The sequence below is a fragment of the Ranitomeya imitator genome, chromosome 2 (genome assembly GCF_032444005.1).
Source record: "Ranitomeya imitator isolate aRanImi1 chromosome 2, aRanImi1.pri, whole genome shotgun sequence".
NCBI lineage: Eukaryota > Metazoa > Chordata > Amphibia > Anura > Dendrobatidae > Ranitomeya > Ranitomeya imitator.
The window spans coordinates 110,980,896-111,005,368 of record NC_091283.1 but is presented as its reverse complement, the minus strand read 5'-3'; the positions used below and the strand labels follow the sequence as shown (position 1 = coordinate 111,005,368).

At 48.1% G+C, this 24,473-nt stretch overlaps 1 protein-coding gene across 1 annotated transcript in view; it reads left to right on the top strand.

Moving 5' to 3' along the window:
- GAB3 (GRB2 associated binding protein 3) overlaps positions 1-24,473 on the top strand; it is a 144,412-nt gene that overhangs the window by 107,578 nt on the left and 12,361 nt on the right. Inside the window, exons 5-8 of the mRNA XM_069747157.1 lie at positions 1,556-1,611; positions 2,933-3,185; positions 6,192-6,273; positions 11,086-11,188. Coding sequence (XP_069603258.1) covers positions 1,556-1,611; positions 2,933-3,185; positions 6,192-6,273; positions 11,086-11,188 — 494 coding nt within the window. The remainder of the gene's footprint in view (positions 1-1,555; positions 1,612-2,932; positions 3,186-6,191; positions 6,274-11,085; positions 11,189-24,473) is intronic.

Genomic DNA, 24,473 nt, shown 5'->3' with positions numbered 1-24,473 from the left:
AGAAAACAGTAATTTAAATGTACTCACAAGTAGCAAAAAAAAATATTTATATTTCTACTGCATATAAGCATTCACAAGGCTATGTCAATTAAAAAAACAAACAAAAACGGAATTTGAAAGGCCGAGAAGTAAAACCAAAAAAAATAACTGGTCATTAAAAGTCATTCAGGGGTTAAATATAATTGAACAGATCTGATCACATCTAGTGTTGTGGTTCAGCACTAACAGATCGTTAGACCCTTGGTTGGACCCGGATTTGTAAAATGTCGGGAAAATTGCTCCTGTATCAAAACTTTATAGAACTTATGTGTCCAAAATAATGGATCCCCCCTTTTAGGGTGCAGTCAGCCGTCCATATTACTTGCGACAGTCGCATCACAATCCTCGGACTGGCCGTCTGCTCTCCTCACCTGAGCGTGACAGCATGCATTTGTGCAGCCTAGTGAAGATCAGGTCAGGAGAGCCGACGGCCAGTCCGAGGATTGCGATGCCACTCTCACGCGAGTAATTCGTCCGTCTGACTGCACCCTTGCTGTGAGAATAACCCTGAAAAATTAATTTCACTCCTAGGAATAAACTTCTCACATTCATGCCTCAAAGACGTTTGGTGCAGAGGGGATTTTTTTACTTTTCTGGAGGAGACCTTTTTTTTCTACCATCTTTCCATGATTTTAGGGGGCGTTTTATTATTTTTTTTGCTCCTCATCTCTGATGGTTGTTTCAACTCCAATAAATAATGAAGAAAACACTAGGCAGCAAATATATGCTCATAAAGATAACTGGGCATCTTCCGGGCATTTTCTAAGACTTCTCATTGCATTATGAGGTATAGAGCAACTTCAGAGCGGAAACCCTGAAGAATGAACAAGACACTTGTCATGTTGGAAACCTGCAGAGGTTAAAAGACGCCCGAAAGTCTTAATATATGAACAAGTTGTTTTTTATATAAAAATGTGTATGTTCATTCTTTTCAGCATTTTCCTTTTCAGGCGAGTTTCGGAGTGGAATCCACCTGAAAAAGATGTCATGTGCTTTGGCATCCGATTTTTTTTTTCTCACACCCATAGATTTGAATGGGCGTGTCTCACCTGATACATGAATTTCTTTTCACACGCAGATTCGGTCAGTGATAAAAAAAATCACTCATTCAATAAGATCAGTCCGTGTACTCTCTGTTTTTTCATTGACAGCATTCGGACTGAAAAAACACTCGTGTGACCCTAACCTTAGAGTAAGGCCGGGGTCACACTTGCGCGTGTAATGCGAGAAACTCACACGAGTCTCTCGCATCAATACCCGGCACTGCCGCTGGCACTCGGGAGCGGAGTGTGCGGCTACATAGAAATACATGGAGCTGCACGCTCCGCTCCCAAGTGCTGGCGGCAGTGCCGGGTATTGATGCACGAGTTTCTTGCATTACACGCACAAGTGTGACCCCAGCCTAACATTAAAAGTAGAACAGATCCTTAATGAGCCTTCCCTGCGGATTTGTTGGAACGCACTAGTAGTTTTTTGATGAACATAAAAATTAATAAAATAAACTTCTGCCTTTCAGGTGACTTGGAAGAAAGCTCATTAAGGAGTAGAGATAAGAGACTCAGTTTAAATCTGGTTAGTACTCAACAATCATTATATTACTTTAATTTCATGTAGCCTTCAATATTTACATAACTTATAATATTGTTACTGTAAAGATAAATGCTTCATTACCGTTGTGTTCAGATGGGGTTCACATGCATCTTATGTATAATATCTTTATTTGAGAACGCCCTTTAAAAAAAATGGCTAAAATCATGTTCTTTTAATTAGAATATCCTGAGAATATCCATTCCATGATGAGAATATCCATTCCATGATGAGAATGTCCATTTCATGATGATGAGAACATACAGGCTGCTGCCTCCACATTCAACAAATGCTCAGTAATTCAACTCTTGAATGTGTAGAAAGCTCGTATATTCTCATAATTACAGAAGACTCCATATATTTGGCATCATACCGTAAAATTCACATCCTGGAAGACTTTATAAGAGAACCAGAATGCCGACATCGGGGACCATTCGAGACTGGATGGAGGCTCCCTGTGGTGAACTGTGGAATTACACGTATGACCAATCTTCCCATTCTGAGCATATTACACCCTGGGCTCAAGCTTGCCTTATTACACCATTATAATGCCCATCATGCTATGACCTTGTAAGATCCACACCCATAAAACTGATATTTTTGTATGTTCTTATCTCCCCTTGCTTCACTTGCAGTTATAGGCTTATATTTGCCTATTTTGTTTATTGCTTCAAAATTCGAAATATGCTGTAATATAGATTGACTTCCTATTTTCAGTGCAGCTGAATCAAATTATGCAATCAGTTTATCAGTTCTATGACAAAATATGAGAGCTGAAAATAACGTACATGATTAAAGGCATTAGCCGGTGAAAATAAGTTATTACCTATCCAGAGGATAGGTGATAACTTGTTGATTGTGGGGTGTGACCACCGGGACCTCCACCGATCAGCAGAATGGGGAACATTTATACCTGTTAGAATGGAGCAACAGTGCGTATGCTCGAGCGCTGCTCCATTAATTCGCTATGAGGCTGCCGTGCACTACGCTTGGCTTTATCCGGCAACCGCATAGAAAATGAATGGAGCGACAGTTGGGCATCCGACCTGCTCCATTAAAGTGCCCTTTCCTGCCAATCACTGTAGGTCCCAACGGTCAGACGCCCACCGATCAGTAAGTCATCACTTAACCAACAGGTAGGTGATAACTTGTTTCTGTTTTCCCTGGACAACCCCTCTAAGTCACTGCCGTTATGGAAGTCTTAATGGATGGCATTCTGGGCATCTGGTCACTTGTTGCGTCATATATATATCATGGTATAATAGTTGCAAAAAATGTTTACTTCTTGTTCCCTTATGTCTTTTAGCCAAGGTTTACACCACTTTACTCCTTTACATCAGACTGTTCAGAAGATAGCTATGTCCCCATGAACCCAAATGCCTCCCCATCAGTTTCTGAGTCAGAGAGTAGCACAGATGGATATATACCGATGAGTCCAGTAACTGCGGCTTTCACCTTTCCGGCTTCAGTAAACTCAAAGGTTACAAGTCCTTTGCCAGAACTCCCAGTGGACCTAGAACCTCCTCCTGTAAATCGGGACCTGAAGCCTCGTCGAAAAAGTAAGTCAAAAGATCTAATTGTGCTTTTGTTATATCAGTGTCGGACTGGGGTGCCAAGGGCCCACCAGTAACAACTCCAGGACCCCACTTTTCAGCAACATGCAAATGGCCAGTATCCTCAATCACACATTTATATAATAATGAACTGGGCAGATTGATAAATGAGTAAGATTTTGCCTTTATCTGTACATAGTGATTCAATTATTTTGAGCCAAGTACTGCTCATATAAGAAAATGGTGGCCCAGTCTTGCACAGTGGCCCACCGGAGGATTCTCCTGTTCTCCGGAGGGCCAGTCCAAGCCTGGTTATAATAATGTTTCAGCGTAGTTCCATGAAACATTTTATTCACTTATCAGTCAATTAGCGGTAAGAACATTTATACTGTAGAACAGACCATCAAGTAGGCGCATCACAAAATCCTCCTACTAAATATTTGTTTTAATAAGCCTCAGCACATTCATGTTCTCAAGAACCTAAGGATATATGCACATGAAATGTATTCTAGGCGGTCAAAAACAACAAGTTTTCTGATGGCAACTGCTTCAGGAAATGCTTTGTCATTGGGGTATGTGCACACAATGTCTTTTTTTCAGGCAGTTTTTGCCTGCAAAAACACTGCAAGATCACTGCAAAAAAATGAACATAGTGCACAGCAATGTCAAAACGTCATTGCTGTGTACATGCTTCTGTCTTTCGTTACTTCTTTTAACCACTTCAGGGTTCAGAAATCATTGCTCACTGCTATAGTGTACAGCAAAAGAAAAGACACCGGTGGCAGAGTTGGCGCAAAAGGCAGTGGCAGAACATTTCCCCGAAGCAGCTTCACCCGGAAAAACTCAGCGGCTCCACTGAAGGAGAGAAAGCATGTACATATACCCTTGGGGAGTTTTTAGAGCATATTTTGCAGCCTTTAGATTGGACAATACCTATTTAGTAGCCTTTTGGAGATGCTTCAAAGAAGGGACATGCACTTATTTCCCCACCAGACATTTTTCCAAAACCTGAAGCAACAGAAAGCTTCTCAAGAGATGGAACATTTGACCAGCAATTCATTTTACAACAGAAATGATTAGGAAGACTCTTTCAAGTGTTTTGGGGGTGATTTTTAAGGTGTCTTTTAGGTTGCCGTCACACTAGCAGTATTTGGTCAGTATTTTACATCAGTATTTCTCAGCCAAAACCAGGAGTGGGTGATAAATGCAGAAGTGGTGACGTGTTTCTGTTATACTTTTCCTCTAATTGTTCCACTCCTGGTTTTGGCTTAGGCTGGTTTCACACGTCAGTGGCTCCGGTACGTGAGGTGACCGTTTCCTCACGTACCGGAGCCACTGACACACGTAGACACATTAAAATCAACGCATCTGTGCAGATGTCATTGATTTTTTGCGGACTGTGTCTCCGTGTGCCAAACACGGAGACATGTCAGTGCTCGTGGGAGCGCACGGATTACACGGACCCATTAAAATCAATGGGTCCGTGTAAAACACGTACCGCACACGGACGTTGTCCGTGTGCAGTCCGTGTGCTGTGCAGGAGACAGCGCTACTGTAAGCGCTGTCCCCCCCACTGGTGCTGAAGCCGCCATTGATATCTTCTCTGCAGCAGCGTTTGCTGTAGAGGAAATATGAATATTCCTTTTTTTTTTTATTTTCTTGTGTTTAAAATAAAGCTCCATGCCCCCAACCCCCTCCCACCCCCTGTGCGACCCTAACCCCCCCCCCCCCCCCCCGCTGTCACCCGGCTCGCTCCCTCGCTGGCGCTGCTTCCTGTCCTGGGTGCACCTTCTACTGTATGCGGTTACGTGGGGCCGCCGATTACAGTCATGAATATGCGGCTCCACCTCCCATAGGGGTGGAGCCGCATATTCATTACTGTAAATGAGCGGCCCCACATGACCGCATACAGTGGAAGGTGCGGCCCGGACAGGAAGCAGCATCAGCCAGCGAGGGAGTGAGCCAGGTGAGTATTTTAAGAACAGCAGGGCTTTATTTTAAACACGAGAAACTTAAAAAAAAAAGGAATATTCATATCTTCTCTACAGCAAACGCTGCTGCAGGGAAGATATGAATGGCGGCTTTAGCACCAGATGCTGGTGCGTGTGGTACCCAGCACGGTGCGTGTGGTACCCAGTGGGCACACGGGCGGCACACGTGTGCCACACTGATGTGCCACAGAAACGCACGGGCACACGGACACGGATAATTCCGGTACCGATTTTTCCGGTACCGGAATTATCTGGACATGTGAGACTGCCCTTACAAATACTGACCAAATACTGCTAGTGTGACGGCAGCCATAGAGTGAACCTGCTCCGAAAGACTCAAAAGCATTGTACATATACCCTCCGGACTTCATTCACACTTTTTTAGCTGTTGTTTTTGCAGCTCGGAAAAAAAATGGCATCAATTGTTTTGCTTTTATTTACAATTATAATTTTTCTGCTCTGGCACTTTCAATGCGGTTTTTCCTGTATTTTTTTTCTTGTATCTGAGCTATTATGAAGAGATAGAAACAAAATGCTATTCATGGAGAAAAACACAAAAATGTAAGGAAAAAACACCCAACACTAAAACCACGGAGCGTTTCAGCTAAAATCACGCCACAGTATATTATTGACAAAAAAAATGTACAGAAAGCTCTCCCCAAAAAGTGGAATTTTTCCCCCAGAAAATGCTGTGTGTAAATCAACCCTACAAGAGTTGTCCGGGAATATTTTTTGTAACCACTTTATGTCCTAATATTATGTCGTTTGTAATATACCTTATTAATCATATCTTCACGGATGCAATGTTTTCTTGTCCCATGATGCACATCATGCTTATGAATTTACCATGCTAGTTCTGATGAAAGTTTTGATCATTATTATAATGTCCAATTTACCAAACGGCATTATAATGGCTCAAGAGAGTTCATCAGTAGTAGAAAATGTATTTTTCGTTTTGATGTACTTGTCATAAGTCACTTTTATATTATTATAAATGAACCAAAATTCTTTGTGTCCATAGTGCGTCCACCACCCCTGGACCTGCGTAATCTTTCTACAATTCGAGAGCATACTACGGTGACCAGAACATGGACAGTGCCTTAGTGAGTAGTCACAGGTTTTTATTGGGGTTACGCAAATTGTTAAAGCTTTGCCCAAATATTCCATATGACAAAAACATTTATGCTGATGCATATCGGTCCAATGTATGCCAACACCGTTTTTGCCATAAACCAGGTCAGTGGGGACCAATAGGTATCAGGTTCATCATTGCATTTTCACCATTTTTTTTTCACCACTTCTCAATTAGTATGCAGTATGGTGAACGATTACAGCCGCCACTCGCAGTATAGTGAACGCTTACAGCCGCCACTCGCAGTATAGTGAACGCTTACAGCCACCGTTCGCAGTATAGTGAATGCTTACAGCCACCGCCAGCAGTATAGTGAGCGCTTACAGCCGCCTCTCGCAGTATAGTGAATGCTTACAGCCACCGCTCGCAGTATAGTGAATGCTTACAGCCACCGCTCGCAGTATAGTGAATGCTTACAGCCACCGCTCGCAGTATACTGTAGTGAGCGCTTACAGCCACCGCTCGCAGTATAGTGAGCGCTTACAGCCACCACTCGCAGCATGAGTGCTTACAGCCACCGCTCACAGTATAGTGAGCGCTTACAGCCACCGCTCGCAGTATAGTGAGTGCTTACAACCGCCTCTCGCAGTATAGTGAACGCTTACAGCTGCCGCAAGCAGTATAGTGAGCACTTACAGCCGCCTCTCACAGTACTGTGAGTGCTTACAGCCACCACTCGCAGTGTAGTGAGTGCTTACAGCCGCCTCTCGCAGTATAGTGAGCACTTACAGCCACCGCTCGCAGTATAGTAAACGCTTACAGCCGCCTCTCGCAGTGTAGTGAACGCTTACAGCCACCACTCGCAGTGTAGTGAGCGCTTACAGCCGCCTCTCGCAGTATTGTGAGCGCTTACAGCCGCCTCTCGCAGTATAGTGAACGCTTACAGCCACCGCTAGCAGTATAGTGGGTGTTTACAGCCACCGCTCGCAGCATAGTGAGTGCTTACAGCCGCCTCTCGTAGTATTGTGAGCGCTTACAGCCGCCTCTTGCAGTATAGTGAACGCTTACAGCCACCGCTCGCAGTGTAGTGAGCACTTACAGCCGCCTCTCGCAGTATAGTGAACGCCTACAGCCGCCGCTAGCAGTATAGTGAGTGTTTACAGCCGCCTCTCGCAGTATAGTGAACGTTTACAGCCGCCGCTAGCAGTATTGTGAGCGCGTACAGCCGCCTCTCGCAGTATAGTGAGCACTTACAGCCACTGCTCGCAGTATAGTGAACGCTTACAGCCGCCTCTCGCAGTATTGTGAGCGCTTACAGCCGCCTCTTGCAGTATAGTAAATGCTTGCAGCCGCCTCTCGCAGTATTGTGAGTGCTTACAGCCGCCTCTCGCAGTATAGTAAATGCTTACAGCCGCCTCTCGCAGTATTGTGAGTGCTTACAGCCGCCTCTCGCAGTATTGTGAGTGCTTACAGCCGCCTCTCGCAGTATAGTGAGCACTTACAGCCACCGCTCGCAGTATAGTAAACGCTTACAGCCGCTTCTCGCAGTATTGTGAGCGCTTACAGCCGCCTCTCGCAGTGTAGTGAACGCTTACAGCCACCACTCGCAGTGTATTGAGCGCTTACAGCCGCCTCTCGCAGTGTAGTGAGCACTTACAGCCACCGCTCGCAGTATAGTAAACGCTTACAGCCGCCTCTCGCAGTATTGTGAGCGCTTACAGCCGCCTCTCGCAGTATTGTGAGCGCTTACAGCCGCCTCTCGCAGTGTAGTGAACGCTTACAGCCACCACTCGCAGTGTATTGAGCGCTTACAGCCGCCTCTCGCAGTGTAGTGAGCACTTACAGCCACCGCTCGCAGTATAGTAAACGCTTACAGCCGCCTCTCGCAGTATTGTGAGCGCTTACAGCCGCCTCTCGCAGTATTGTGAGCGCTTACAGCCGCCTCTCGCAGTGTAGTGAACGCTTACAGCCACCACTCGCAGTGTATTGAGCGCTTACAGCCACCGCTCGCAGTATAGTAAACGCTTACAGCCGCCTCTCGCAGTATTGTGAGCGCTTACAGCCGCCTCTCGCAGTATTGTGAGCGCTTACAGCCGCCTCTCGCAGTATTGTGAGCGCTTACAGCCGCCTCTCGCAGTGTAGTGAACGCTTACAGCCACCACTCGCAGTGTATTGAGCGCTTACAGCCGCCTCTCGCAGTATAGTGAGCACTTACAGCCACCGCTCGCAGTATAGTAAACGCTTACAGCCGCCTCTCGCAGTATAGTGAACGCTTACAGCCGCCTCTCGCAGTATAGTGAGCACTTACAGCCGCCTCTCGCAGTATAGTGAGCACTTACAGCCGCCTCTCGCAGTATAGTGAGCACTTACAGCCGCCTCTCGCAGTATAGTGAGCACTTACAGCCGCCTCTCGCAGTATTGTGAGCGCTTACAGCCGCCTCTCGCAGTGTAGTGAGCACTTACAGCCGCCTCTCGCAGTATAGTGAACGCTTACAGCCGCCTCTCGCAGTATAGTGAGCACTTACAGCCACCGCTCGCAGTATAGTGAGCACTTACAGCTGCCTCTCGCAGTATTGTGAGCGCTTACAGCCGCCTCTCGCAGTATTGTGAGCGCTTACAGCCGCCTCTCGCAGTGTAGTGAACGCTTACAGCCACCACTCGCAGTGTATTGAGCGCTTACAGCCGCCTCTCGCAGTGTAGTGAGCACTTACAGCCACCGCTCGCAGTATAGTAAACGCTTACAGCCGCCTCTCGCAGTATTGTGAGCGCTTACAGCCGCCTCTCGCAGTATTGTGAGCGCTTACAGCCGCCTCTCGCAGTGTAGTGAACGCTTACAGCCACCACTCGCAGTGTATTGAGCGCTTACAGCCACCGCTCGCAGTATAGTAAACGCTTACAGCCGCCTCTCGCAGTATTGTGAGCGCTTACAGCCGCCTCTCGCAGTATTGTGAGCGCTTACAGCCGCCTCTCGCAGTATTGTGAGCGCTTACAGCCGCCTCTCGCAGTGTAGTGAACGCTTACAGCCACCACTCGCAGTGTATTGAGCGCTTACAGCCGCCTCTCGCAGTATAGTGAGCACTTACAGCCACCGCTCGCAGTATAGTAAACGCTTACAGCCGCCTCTCGCAGTATAGTGAACGCTTACAGCCGCCTCTCGCAGTATAGTGAGCACTTACAGCCGCCTCTCGCAGTATAGTGAGCACTTACAGCCGCCTCTCGCAGTATAGTGAACGCTTACAGCCGCCTCTCGCAGTATAGTGAACGCTTACAGCCGCCTCTCGCAGTATAGTGAACGCTTACAGCCGCCTCTCGCAGTATAGTGAGCACTTACAGCCGCCTCTCGCAGTATAGTGAGCACTTACAGCCGCCTCTCGCAGTATTGTGAGCGCTTACAGCCGCCTCTCGCAGTGTAGTGAGCACTTACAGCCGCCTCTCGCAGTATAGTGAGCACTTACAGCCACCGCTCGCAGTATAGTGAGCACTTACAGCCGCCTCTCGCAGTATAGTGAACACTTACAGCCACTGCTCGCAGTGTAGTGAGCGCTTAGAGCCACCGCTATCAGTACAGTGAGCCGTGACTGTAGTCCCTCCATGGATTCCTCCATGACTGAAAGTCGGCAGCTTTTGGGAGTTAATTTTCTCCCGATAGCTGCACTGCAGATTATAGAAGCCCTCCCATCTGAAGATGTTTTTATTAAATGTGTGCTACTTTCTCACCTGCTCCCCAGTGTCCTGTGTCGTTCTGCACCGCTTCTTCATGGCATCACCACTTTGCCGAGACTCTCTGGGTCACACTGCGCACTGCGCTCTGTGTGACCCAGAAGGAGCTTTTACATTGTATGTATCTGGAGCGTCAGAACAAGGTACCTTAGACTTCTGTAGTAAAAGAGACTTCCAGCTCTCGCATAGAGTGAGCCGGATAGCCGGAATATCAGTGACGTCACTGAGAAACGGTGCTGGACACCTGAGGACATTGCATACACATATACACACATTTAATAAAACATCTAGATTGGAGGGCTTCTGGAACCTTTTATCTGCAGGTAAACAGCATTTTCTGACTTGACCGGTTGTGTTTAAAGGCAGAACTGGGATGAGATCCATAATCTAGCTTTAGGTATGGAGACACATTCACACAGTTTCAAGCCTCCTATTAGCTATTGATCGGCAGTTCACTTGTGGTGGGTAATTGTTGTGGATCTAACCCCGTCATTATGAAAGAAGTATAATATTTAGTAAGCCACCAAAGACCAATTAAAGCCGCACCCATCCCAGTGACAATGTGGCCGATTGGGCTCCTGTTCTCGCTCCGATCCTAATAGGCGACACTATTATTTATGGCGATTTAATGCTTTGCAAACATCATTTCGTACAATCTCTTGCGTCAGTTTTCAGCACAGCTGCAAACCTAAACATTGGCAGGAAAATGATCGGCTCAGTAAAACAGCCCCCAGTGTCTCGTAAAGCAAATATGACAAAGAGAAGAGGAATAGGCTAAGGTATGAATCAGACCCGGCCCTTGGATGAGAAGCAAATAAATATTACATGAGGACACAGCTGCTCGCACGCTCCAGACAGACATTTCACGTCCGCGTGTTCTGCAGCGGGTGGAAATAAAACTCATGAAGTCACGTGTCTCGGTGGATGGGCACCGGCTGCCATGTACGTGGATGGAGACTTCGCCCTTCTTGCCACAGCTGACCTCACCTCCATACTGGTGTTCTTAGAAGCAGCGAAAGTAGTAGGCCATGTTTATGGGCCATATGTGCAGTGTCAGGAGTTGGCTGTGATTCAGAGCATCTGTAACATGCTTGTCTGACCTCTTCCATGTTTTCTTTCCTAGCAATCGGACCAGCTTTATCTCCCCAGAAAGTGACGGCATTAGCTCAGCAAATATGTTTTCCAGTTCTCTCTCAGGAGAAGAGGAGGAAAGCTATATTCCAATGGTAAATGTCTTACGTCTTGCACCGGCTTTGTTATATGCAGTGCAGACTTCCATAGCTATTTTACTGTGGGTAACACATACAGGTGCATCTCACAAAATTAGAATATCATCGAAAAGTTACCGTAATTTATTTCAGTTCTTCAATACAAAAAGTGGAACCCATATATTATAGAGAGTCGTTACAGAGTGATCTATTTCAAGTGTTTATTTCTGTTAATGTTGATGATTATGACTTACAGCAAATGAAATCCCAAAAGTCATTATCTCAGTAAATTAGAATACTTTATAACACCAGTTTGAAAAAATGATTTTTAAAATCCGAAATGTTGACTTACAGAAATGTATTTTCAATAAATAACCTCAATACTTGGTTTGGGCTCCTTTGGCATCAATTACTGCATCAGTGTGGCATGGCATGGGGGCGACCACCTCCAATAAGCTTGTTGGCAGATGGAAGCATGAAGTGCTCAAAAATTTCCTGGTAGACGTTTGCGCTGACTTTGGTCTTGATAAAACACAGTGGACCTACACCAGCAGATAACATGGCTCCCGACAAGCTTTATGGAGATGGAAATTTCATTCTCTAGCAGGACTTGGCACCTGTCCACACTGCCAAAAGTACCAATACCTGGTTTAAAAATAACAGTATCACTGTGCTTGATTGGCCAGCAAACTCACCTGACCTTAATCCCATAGAGAATCTAAGGGATATTGTCAAGAGGAATAATAATAATCTTTATGTTTATATAGCGCTAACATATTCTGCAGCACTTTACAGTTTTGCACACATTATCATCGGTGTCCCCAATGGGGCTCACCATCTAAATTCCCTATCAGTATGTCTTTGTAATGTGAGAGGAAACCGGAGAACCCGGAGGAAACCCACACAAACATGGTGAGAACATACAAACTCCTTGCAGATGTTGTTCTTCGTGGGATTTGAACCTAGGACTCCAGCGCTGCAAGGAGACACTGTGCTGCGGAAGAGGAAGATGAGACATTAGACTAAGCAATGCAGATGTTCTGAAGGCTGCTATCAAAGCAACCTGGGCTTCCATAACACCTCAGCAGTGCCACAGGCTGATCGCCTCTATGCCACGCCGCATTGATGCAGTAATTGATGACAAATTAGCCTGGACCATGTATTGAGTGCATTTACTGAATATACCTTTGAGTAGGCCAAAATTTCGGATTTTAAAATCATTTTTTCATCAACATTAAGTTTTTGTATTGAAGAATTGAAATAAATTAACTTTTTGATATTTTAATCTTGTGAGATGCACCTGTAGATATATATATATATATATATATATATATATATACTAGCTGAAGAGCCCGGCGTTGCCTGGGCATAGTAAATATCTGTGGTTAGTTATAGCACCTCACGTCTCTTATTTTCCCATCACGCCTCTCATTTTCCCAATCACATCTTTCATTTTCCCCCTCACATCTCTCATTTTCTCCCTCACACCTCTCATTTTCTCCCTCACTCCTCTCATTCCCCCCTAACACTTGTCATTTCAACATCACATCTGTCATTTTCTGATCACTCCACTATTTTTCCTCACTCCTCTCATTTTGCACTCACACCTTTTCATTTTCACCTCACACCTCTCATTTTCACCTCATCACCTCAGTATATACATGTTTGTTATCTCCCTTATATATAGTATACATCTGTATGTCATCTCCTGTATATAGTATATACCTGTATGTCATCTCCCCTGTATATAGTATATACCTGCTGTGTGTCATCTCCCCTATATATAGTATATACCTGAATGTCATCTCCTTCTATATATAGTATATACCTGTATGTCATCTCCTCCTGTATATAGTATATACCTGTGTGTCATCTTCCCTGTATATAGTATATATCTGTGTGTCATCTCCTCCTGTATATAGTATATACCTGCATGTCATCTTCTATATATAGCATATACCTGTATGTCATCTCCTCCTGTATATAGTATATACCTGTAGGTCATCTGCTCCTGTATATAGTATATACCTGTGTGTCATCTCCTCCTGTATATAGTATATACCTGCATGTCATCTTCTATATATAGCATATACCTGTATGTCATCTCCTCCTGTATATAGTATATACCTGTAGGTCATCTGCTCCTGTATATAGTATATACCTGTGTGTCATCTCCTCCTGTATATAGTATATACCTGTATGTCATCTCCTCCTGTATATATGTACCTGTATGTCATCTCCTCCTCTATATAGTATATACCTGTGTGTCATCTCCCCTGTATATAGTATATACCTGTGTGTCATCTCCTCCTGTATTAGACCTTGTTCACACGTTATTTGCTTAGTATTTTTACCTCAGTATTTGTAAACTAAATTGTCAGCCTGATAAATCCCCAGCCAACAGGAAGCCCTCCCCCTGGCAGTATATATTAGCTCACACATACACATAATAGACAGGTCATGTGACTGACAGCTGCCGTAATTCCTATATGGTACATTTGTTGCTCTTGTAGTTTGTCTGCTTATTAATCAGATTTTTATTTTTGAAGGATAATACCAGACTATTGTGTGTTTTAGGGCGAGTTTCATATGTCAAGTTGTGTGTTGAGTTGCGTGTGGTGACATGCATGTAGCGACTTTTGTGAGATGAGTTTTGTGTGGCGACATGCGTGTAGCAACTTTTTGTGTGTCGAGTTGCATGTGACAGGTTAGTGTAGCAAGTTGTGTGCAGCAAGTTTTGCACATGGCGAGTTTTGCGCATGGCGAGTTTTGTGCATGGCGAGTTTTATGTGTGGTGCCTTTTGAGTATGTGCAAGTTTTGTGTGAGGCAACTTTTGCATGTGTTGCAACTTTTGTGCATGTGGCAATTTTTCCGCGTGTGCAAGTTTTGCGTGTGGCGAGTTTTCCATGAGGTGAGTTTTGCACTTGTGGCGAGTTTTGCGTGAGCCTAGTTTTTGCATGTGGCGAGTTTTGTTGTGGCGAGTTCTGAGCAGCGACTTTTGTGTTTCGACTTTTATGTGGCGAGGTTGGTGTATGTGTGGTGAAATGTGTGCTGAGGGTAATATGTGTTCAAGCACGTGGTAGTGTGTGGCGCATTTTGTGTGTGTTCATATCCCCGTGTGTGGTGAGTATCCCATGTCGGGGCCCCACCTCGCTCTCACTCTTTAAGTCTCCCTTGTTCACATCTGGCAGCTGTCAATTTGCCTCCAACACTTTTCCTTTCACTTTTCCCCATTATGTAGATAGGGGCAAAATTGTTTGGTGAATTGGAAAGCGCGGGGTTAAAATTTCACCTCACAACATAGCCTATGACGCTCTCGGGGTCCAGACGTGTGACTGTGCAAAATTTTGTTGCTGTAGCTGCGACGCCTCCAACACTTTTCCTTTCACTTTTCCCCATTATGTAGATAGGGGCAAAATTGTTTGGTGAATTGGAAAGCGCGGGGTTAAAATTTCACCTCACAACATAGCCTATGACGCTCTCGGGGTCCAGACGTGTGACTGTGCAAAATTTTGTTGCTGTAGCTGCGACGCCTCCAACACTTTTCCTTTCACTTTTTCCCCATTATGTAGATAGGGGCAAAATTGTTTGGTGAATTGGAATGGGCGGGGTTAAAATTTCACCTCACAACATAGCCTATGACGTTCTCGGGTTCCAGACGTGTGACTGTGCAAAATTTTGTGGCTGTAGCTGCGACGGTGCAGATGCCAATCCCGGACATACATACACACATACACACACAAATACACACATTCAGCTTTATATATTATATATATATATATATATATGCATATATAGTTGTGTGAAAAAGTGTTTGCCCCCTTCCTGATTTCCTATTATTTTGCATGCTTGTTGCACTTAAATATTTAAGATCACCAAAGAAATTTAAATATTAGACAAAGATAACATAAGTAAACATAAAATGGGAAAAAGAAATCCAAACCTACAGGGCACTGTGTAAAAAGTGATAGACTTTGAGGGCAGAGTAAAGTACTGAAGTACCCTGGCAGGGCCTCTCTGACCTTTCCCAGCACCTGCGCACTGCAGTACTTTACTCTGCCCTTAACAGGGCAGAGAAGTTTGCCTGCACAGGAGCGCCGATGCCAGCGAACGATGAAGAAGCAGGAGTGCGTTGTCGCAAGAAGATGGGAGGCGCTGGACCCAGACCTGCGACACCCATCAGACCGGACCGCACAGGAACCGACCTCCCAGGTGAGTAAAGTATAACCTATTTTTCTTCACTTGCAGGTCAGACCGAGGGCTTATCTACAGCATTATAGAATGCTGTAGATAAGCCCTGAAAAGCAGTGGCCGCATCTTATAGCCGCAAAATCTGCTGATAGTTTCCCTTTAATGTCAGTGTTCATGACTCCACCATAAGAAAGAGACTGGGCAAAAATGGCCTGCTTGGCAGAGTTCCAAGATGAAAACCACTGCTGAGCAATAAGAACATAAAGACTTTTCCTAGTTTTGCCAGAAAACATCTTGATGATCACCAAGACTTTTGGGAAAATACTCTGTGGACTGATGAGTAGTGTTGAGCGATACCTTCCGATATCGGAAAGTATCGGTATCGGTTGGGATCGGCCGATATTCAAAAGATATCGGATATCGCCGATACCGATACCCGATCCCAATGCAAGTCAATGGGACCAAAATATCGGAATTAAAATAAACCCTTTCTTTCCTTGTAGGTTCATTCTACATCAAGGAAAACAACTAAGAATAATGTAGGATGTATTGTGGGAGGTGGCGGAGACATTAAAGGCAATGAGGTTTAGCCCAATCAAATAGAATAGCATGTTTTGTTTTTTTTTAAAGACGTTCGGAGTGAAAAAGATATTGAGTATGTAAATTTTTTTTTATTTTGTCAGATATTGATGTTTCACTATTCCACGCCCTTCCCCTCCTTTTTTTTCTTTTTTTTTTTTACTTTTCCCACACTTTCATCTTCATCATCATCAGCATCTTTGACATCAACTTCTTCTTCACCTTATTCATCTTCTTCTTCATCTTCTACCTATTTTTTTTTTTATTACATTCTTCATATTCATTTTATTCAACTATTATTATTCTTCCTATTCTACATATTCTTTTTATTCCACTGTTATTCTTCCTATTCTACTTCTTCATCATATTCTCATTTGTGACAGGCATTCCCGTAGTTATCTATAAAAGTTGGAAGATTACACCTTCCGTTCTGCCAGTCACAAAAGTTACATTTGTCCGCGTTCAGTTTGGCCTGCAGCATCAGGCTTTATCCAGGGGCACCACGAGGAGGAACGGACTCACCCCCATACACTGCTTAGTCTTCTTCTGCATATAATTTAGATAATATCTTTTGCTCTGATATTAAGTCTTATGCTTAATGTTCTTCTGCTCTTTGTTCTGCAGCCTCTTGTTCTTCTGCTTCTCGGTCTTCCATGTCGTCGTCTCCAGGGTCGTCGTCTCCAGTGTCGTCATCTCCGCCGTCGTCGTCTCAGCCGTCGTCGTCTCCGCCGTCGTCATCGGGGTGGTCTTCCGGGTCGTCGTCGTCATCGGGGTGGTCTTCCGGGTCGTCGTCATCGGGGTGGTCTTCCGGGTCGTCGACTTTAGGGTCTTAAACTTGGAAATGTAGCAGAAGGTACAAGAAGGCTGAGAAAATGCCAAGAACCAGCTGATGGAACTGGAACTCGGATGGCTACCCGAAGGTTCAAGAGCCTATGGAACTACCGAGGACCAGCTGACGTTACTGGAACCCGGTTACTAAGCAGGAGGTACCCATGCTAAAAAGCACTACCAAGGACCGCCTGGCGTTGGCGGAACTCGGATACCCAGAAGGAGGCACCTAAGCCAAAGGCTCTGCCCGGAACCAGCTGACGTTACTGGAACCAGGATGGGGAGCAGAAGGTACAAGAGCAAAAGACACTGCCGAGAACCAGCTGACGGTACTGGAACCCGGATGGGTAGCCGAAGGTCCAAGAGCCAATGGAACTACCGAGGACCAGCTGACGTTACTGGAACCCGGTTACTAAGCAGGAGGTACCCGTGCCTGAAAGCACTACCAAGGACCACCTGACGTTGGTGGAACTTGGATACCCAGAAGGAGGCACCTAAGCCAAAGGCTCTGCCCGGAACCAGCTGACGGTACTGGAACCAGGATGGGGAGCAGAAGGTACAAGAGCAAAAGACACTGCCGAGAACCAGCTGACGGTGCTGGAACCAGGTGGTGGACCCGAAGGCCCACAGGAGAGGAGAGAACAGCTAGGCCGCGAGGCAGCCGCAGTTACCGAACCCCAACAGTCCTACAGGGGGAGCTGGGCCTACTGGCACTACAGAACCAGCCTTGACTACCAGTTCACGCAGCCCACATAGGAAGCTCCTAAACTGGAGGCACCCTGGAGTTGGCTAACCCGACTGCAACACGACGGGGCAAACATAGGCGTCTCAGCGAGTTTGACACACCCCGGAAACAGCTGACGGTGCTGAAACCAGGTTTGGCACGAGGGAGTACCTGTGACAAGAACACTGCCGAGAACCAGCTGGCGGTGCTGGAACCCAGATGCGTTGCCCCAGTGTGCAAGAGCCAATGGCACGACCGAGGACCAGCTGGCGGTGCTGGAACCCGGTTACTAAGCTGTAGGTGCCCGCGCTTAAAAGCACTACCAAGGACCGCCTGACGTTGGCGGAACTCGGATACCCAGGAGGAGGCACCTAAGCCAAAGGCTCGGCCTGGAACCAGCTGACGGTGCTGGAACCAGGTGGTGGACCCCAAGGCCCACAGGAGAGGAGAGAACAGCTAGGCCGCGAGGCAGCCGCAGTTACCGAACCCCAACAGTCCTACAGGGGGAGCTGGGCCTACTGGCACTACAGAACCAGCCTTGACTACCAGTTCACACAGCCCACATAGGAAGCTCCTAAACTGGAGGCACCCTGGAGTTGGCTAACCCGACCGCACCACAACGGGGCAAGCATAGGCGTCTCAGTGAGCTTGACACAACCCGGAAACAGCTGACGGTGCTGAAACCAGGCTTGGCACGAGGGAGTACCTGTGACAAGAACACTGCCGAGAACCAGCTGGCGGTGCTGGAACCCAGATGCGTTGCCCCAGTGTGCAAGAGCCAATGGCACGACCGAGAACCAGCTGGCGGTGCTGGAACCCGGTTACTAAGCTGTAGGTGCCCGCGCTTAAAAGCACTACCAAGGACCGCCTGACGTTGGCAGAACTCGGATACCCAGGAGGAGGCACCTAAGCCAAAGGCTCGGCCTGGAACCAGCTGACGGTGCTGGAACCAGGTGGTGGACCCCAAGGCCCACAGGAGAGGAGAGAACAGCTAGGCCGCGAGGCAGCCGCAGTTACCGAACCCCAACAGTCCTACAGGGGGAGCTGGGCCTACTGGCACTACAGAACCAGCCTTGACTACCAGTTCACGCAGCCCACATAGGAAGCTCCTAAACTGGAGGCACCCTGGAGTTGGCTAACCCGACCGCACCACGACGGGGCAAGCATAGGCGTCTCAGTGAGCTTGACACAACCCGGAAACAGCTGACGGTGCTGAAACCAGGCTTGGCACGAGGGAGTACCTGTGACAAGAACACTGCCGAGAACCAGCTGGCGGTGCTGGAACCCAGATGCGTTGCCCCAGTGTGCAAGAGCCAATGGCACGACCGAGGACCAGCTGGCGGTGCTGGAACCCGGTTACTAAGCTGTAGGTGCCCGCGCTTAAAAGCACTACCAAGGACCGCCTGACGTTGGCGGAACTCGGATACCCAGGAGGAGGCACCTAAGCCAAAGGCTCGGCCTGGAACCAGCTGACGGTGCTGGAACCAGGTGGTGGACCCCAAGGCCCACAGGAGAGGAGAGAACAGCTAGGCCGCGAGGCAGCCGCAGTTACCGAACCCCAACAGTCCTACAGGGGGAGCTGGGCCTACTGGCACTACAGAACCAGCCTTGACTACCAGTTCACGCAGCCCACATAGGAAGCTCCTAAACTGGAGGCACCCTGGAGTTGGCTAACCCGACCGCACCACGACGGGGCAAGCATAGGCGTCTCAGTGAGCTTGACACAACCCGGAAACAGCTGACGGTGCTGAAACCAGGCTTGGCACGAGGGAGTACCTGTGACAAGAACACTGCCGAGAACCAGCTGGCGGTGCTGGAACCCAGATGCGTTGCCCCAGTGTGCAAGAGCCAATGGCACGACCGAGGACCAGCTGGCGGTGCTGGAACCCGGTTACTAAGCTGTAGGTGCCCGCGCTTAAAAGCACTACCAAGGACCGCCTGACGTTGGCGGAACTCGGATACCCAGGAGGAGGCACCTAAACCAAAGGCTCGGCCCGGAACCAGCTGACGGTGCTGGAACCAGGTGGTGGACCCCAAGGCCCACAGGAGAGGAGAGAACAGCTAGGCCGCGAGGCAGCCGCAGTTACCGAACCCCAACAGTCCTACAGGGGGAGCTGGGCCTACTGGCACTACAGAACCAGCCTTGACTACCAGTTCACGCAGCCCACATAGGAAGCTCCTAAACTGGAGGCACCCTGGAGTTGGCTAACCCGACCGCACCACGACGGGGCAAGCATAGGCGTCTCAGTGAGCTTGACACAACCCGGAAACAGCTGACGGTGCTGAAACCAGGCTTGGCACGAGGGAGTACCTGTGACAAGAACACTGCCGAGAACCAGCTGGCGGTGCTGGAACCCAGATGCGTTGCCTATTAAAGATTGTCTTCCTAGAGCCCCAACTAGCGGTGTTGGAGCTAAGGGTAAGCAGGGGGAGCAGAGTGTAGGCCGAAGCCTGCACTGGAGGCAGCTTTGTGTCTGCGTTGCGTTTGCAGGACACTTTGCCGGCTACACAGTGGGGGAACAGCTGGCGTTGCTGAACCCCACTAACACAATGGCGTGTGTTTTTCTCTGTGCAGCTAGCACTTGCGGTCAAAAACTAGCGATGTTAGAGCCCGTGTTGAAGCAGGAGGAGGAGGAGAGGAGCAGAGTGTAGGCCGAAGCCTATTTGAACCAATTTCAAAGGAAACCTTTAACCCCCCCTCAGGTGTTACAAAGTACAAGAGACACACCTTGTGCAGTATTAATGCTGCACAAGTGAAAGGTTGCTCTATTAATTTGTCTACTTGCACACGCTGAATGAAAGACGTACACAATTTAGCCCATTCTACAGTCAAACTGTAGTGGATGCGTGACTTGGCTTTTTAAGGAGACGCAGCACTGGTGTCCCAAATAACGCCTTGGTGCTTGGCGCAGCTTCCTGAGCGTTGTTATTTGCTGTACAGGAGTCTGCGCTCTTGTGTTATCCCTTGGCAATGCCCTGTTAGAGCTGCCCGTCTTATGACCTCATTTCATGTTGGCCGGTGCGGTTAACGATGGCCATAAATCCCAGACCCACAGTGCCTTTTCATAAAGTCACACTGCGGTGCTGTGATTCGTGGCCTTGAGCAGTAAATATTTTGGCCGCTCACACACGTCCTTACACCTGCTTCAGACTGGGCGGCCTCTGCTGATCCCTTCTCGCATGCCGCGGCCATGAGGCTGCACAGTCTGAAGAAGGCGGAAGGAGATGAGTTAAGACAGGTGAAGATATGCACTGCTCGTGCCCATCAATCACACCCTCGCAGTCAAAATAAGACAACGAGGAGCATTGTTTCAGGCAGGGCGGACGCACAGGCGCAACAAGCCAACCAATGATGTCAGAAGACGGGAAGCGCTACCAAGGGGGGTGCTGCGTATCATTAGAAAGGAAAGTCACACCTCAGGGACAGTGGAATGGTCTCAATGAGACACATTTTGTACGTTTTGAGTTCCACGTGGGCAAGGACAAAAAATCAGCCACCTTGTACAAATGCAGCAGTACTGCTGTACAAGGTGGCTGTTATACATAGAAACACCTGGGGGTGAGGGGCAGGCTCCCTTCAATTTCAGTTCATGTGCCTGCGTGGCGTTTGCAGGACACGTTGCCAGCTACACAGCAGGGGAACAGCTGGCGGTGCTGAACCCCACTAACACATTGGCTGGTGTTTTTCTCTGTGCAGCTAGCATGTCCGGGCAGAAACTGGCGTTGTTTGAGCCCAGGGTCAGCAGGAGGAGGAGAGGAGCAAAGTGTAGGCCGAAGCCTGCACTGGTGGCAGCTTTTGTTCTGTTGTGCCAGCGTGGCTTGTCCTGGACACGTTGCCGACTACACAGCAGGGGAACAGCTGGCGTTGCTGAACCCCACTAACACTTTGACTGGTGTTTTTCTCTGTGCAGCTAGCAGTTCCGGGCAAAAACTAGCGGTGTTTGAGCCCAGGGTCAGCAGGAGGAGTAGAGGAGCAGAGTGTAGGCCGAAGCCTAGTTGAACCAATTTCAAAGGTTACCTTTAACCCCCCCCTCAGGTGTTGCAAGGTACAAGAGCCACACCTTGAACAGCATTAATGATGCACAAGTCAAAGGTTGCTCTATTTAATTTTGCTCCTTGCACACGCTGAATTAAACACGTACACTATTTAGCCCATTATACTGTAAAACAGTAGTGGAGGCGTGACTACTAGTCTTTTTAAGGAGACGCAGCACAGGTGTACAAATTTACACCTAGGTGCTGTGCGCAGATTCCTTACCGTTGTTATTTGCAGTACAGGAAACTGCGCTCTTGTGTTATCCCTTGGCAATACCCTGTTAGTGCAGGCCGTCTCATGACCTCATTTCATGTTGGCCGGTGCGGTTAACGATGGCCATAAATCCCAGACCCACAGTGGCTTTTCCTAAAGTCACACTGCGGTGCTGGGATTCGTGGCCTTGTGCAGTAAATATGTTCGCCGCTCACACATGTCCTTACACCTGCTTCAGACTGGGCGGCCTCAGCTGATCCCTTATCGCATGCCGCGGCCATGAGGCCGCACAGTCAGAAGAAGGCGGAAGGAGGGGAGTGAAGACAGGGGAACATATGCACTGCTCGTGCCCATCAATCACACCCTCGCAGTCAAAATATATGAGACAACGGGGGGCGTTGTGTCGGGCAGGGGGGACGCACAGGCACAGCCAGCCAACCAATGATGTCAGGAGACGGGCAGCGCTAACAATGGGGGTGCTGCGTGTCATTAAAAAGGAAAGTCACACCTCAGGGACATTGTAATGGTCTGTAATGAGACACATTTTGTACTTGTTGAGTTCCACGTGTGCAAGGAGAAAAAGTCAGCCACCTTGTACAAATGCAGCAGTACTGCTGTACAAGGTGGCTGTTATACATAGAAACACCTGGGGGGGGTGGGGGGCAGGCTCCCTTCAATTTCAGTTCATGTGCCTGCGTGGCATTTGCAGGACACGTTGCCAGCTACACAGCAGGGGAACAGCTGGCGGTGCTGAACCCCACTAACACATTGGCTGGTGTTTTTCTCTGTGCAGCTAGCATGTCCGGGCAGAAACTGGCGTTGTTTGAGCCCAGGGTCAGCAGGAGGAGGAGAGGAGCAAAGTGTAGGCCGAAGCCTGCACTGGTGGCAGCTTTTGTTCTGTTGTGCCAGCGTGGCTTGTCCTGGACACGTTGCCGACTACACAGCAGGGGAACAGCTGGCGTTGCTGAACCCCACTAACACTTTGACTGGTGTTTTTCTCTGTGCAGCTAGCAGTTCCGGGCAAAAACTAGCGGTGTTTGAGCCCAGGGTCAGCAGGAGGAGTAGAGGAGCAGAGTGTAGGCCGAAGCCTAGTTGAACCAATTTCAAAGGTTACCTTTAACCCCCCCCTCAGGTGTTGCAAGGTACAAGAGCCACACCTTGAACAGCATTAATGATGCACAAGTCAAAGGTTGCTCTATTTAATTTTGCTCCTTGCACACGCTGAATTAAACACGTACACTATTTAGCCCATTATACTGTAAAACAGTAGTGGAGGCGTGACTACTAGTCTTTTTAAGGAGACGCAGCACAGGTGTACAAATTTACACCTAGGTGCTGTGCGCAGATTCCTTACCGTTGTTATTTGCAGTACAGGAAACTGCGCTCTTGTGTTATCCCTTGGCAATACCCTGTTAGTGCAGGCCGTCTCATGACCTCATTTCATGTTGGCCGGTGCGGTTAACGATGGCCATAAATCCCAGACCCACAGTGGCTTTTCCTAAAGTCACACTGCGGTGCTGGGATTCGTGGCCTTGTGCAGTAAATATGTTCGCCGCTCACACATGTCCTTACACCTGCTTCAGACTGGGCGGCCTCAGCTGATCCCTTATCGCATGCCGCGGCCATGAGGCCGCACAGTCAGAAGAAGGCGGAAGGAGGGGAGTGAAGACAGGGGAACATATGCACTGCTCGTGCCCATCAATCACACCCTCGCAGTCAAAATATATGAGACAACGGGGGGCGTTGTGTCGGGCAGGGGGGACGCACAGGCACAGCCAGCCAACCAATGATGTCAGGAGACGGGCAGCGCTAACAATGGGGGTGCTGCGTGTCATTAAAAAGGAAAGTCACACCTCAGGGACATTGTAATGGTCTGTAATGAGACACATTTTGTACTTGTTGAGTTCCACGTGTGCAAGGAGAAAAAGTCAGCCACCTTGTACAAATGCAGCAGTACTGCTGTACAAGGTGGCTGTTATACATAGAAACACCTGGGGGGGGTGGGGGGCAGGCTCCCTTCAATTTCAGTTCATGTGCCTGCGTGGCATTTGCAGGACACGTTGCCAGCTACACAGCAGGGGAACAGCTGGCGGTGCTGAACCCCACTAACACATTGGCTGGTGTTTTTCTCTGTGCAGCTAGCATGTCCGGGCAGAAACTGGCGTTGTTTGAGCCCAGGGTCAGCAGGAGGAGGAGAGGAGCAAAGTGTAGGCCGAAGCCTGCACTGGTGGCAGCTTTTGGTCAGTTGTGCCAGCGTGGCTTGTGCTGGACACGATGCCGACTACACAGCAGGGGAACAGCTGGCGGTGCTGAACCCCACTAACACATTGGCTGGTGTTTTTCTCTGTGCAGCTAGCATGTCCGGGCAGAAACTGGCGTTGTTTGAGCCCAGGGTCAGCAGGAGGAGGAGAGGAGCAAAGTGTAGGCCGAAGCCTGCACTGGTGGCAGCTTTTGGTCAGTTGTGCCAGCGTGGCTTGTGCTGGACACGATGCCGACTACACAGCAGGGGAACAGCTGGCGTTGCTGAACCCCACTAACACATTGGCTGGTGTTTTTCTCTGTGCAGCTAGCACTTCCGGGCAAAAACTAGCGGTGTTTGAGCCCAGGGTCAGCAGGAGGAGGAGAGGAGCAGAGTGTAGGCCGAAGCCTGCACTGGTGGCAGCTTTTGTTCTGTTGTGCCAGCGTGGCTTGTGCTGGACACGTTGCCGACTACACAGCAGGGGAACAGCTG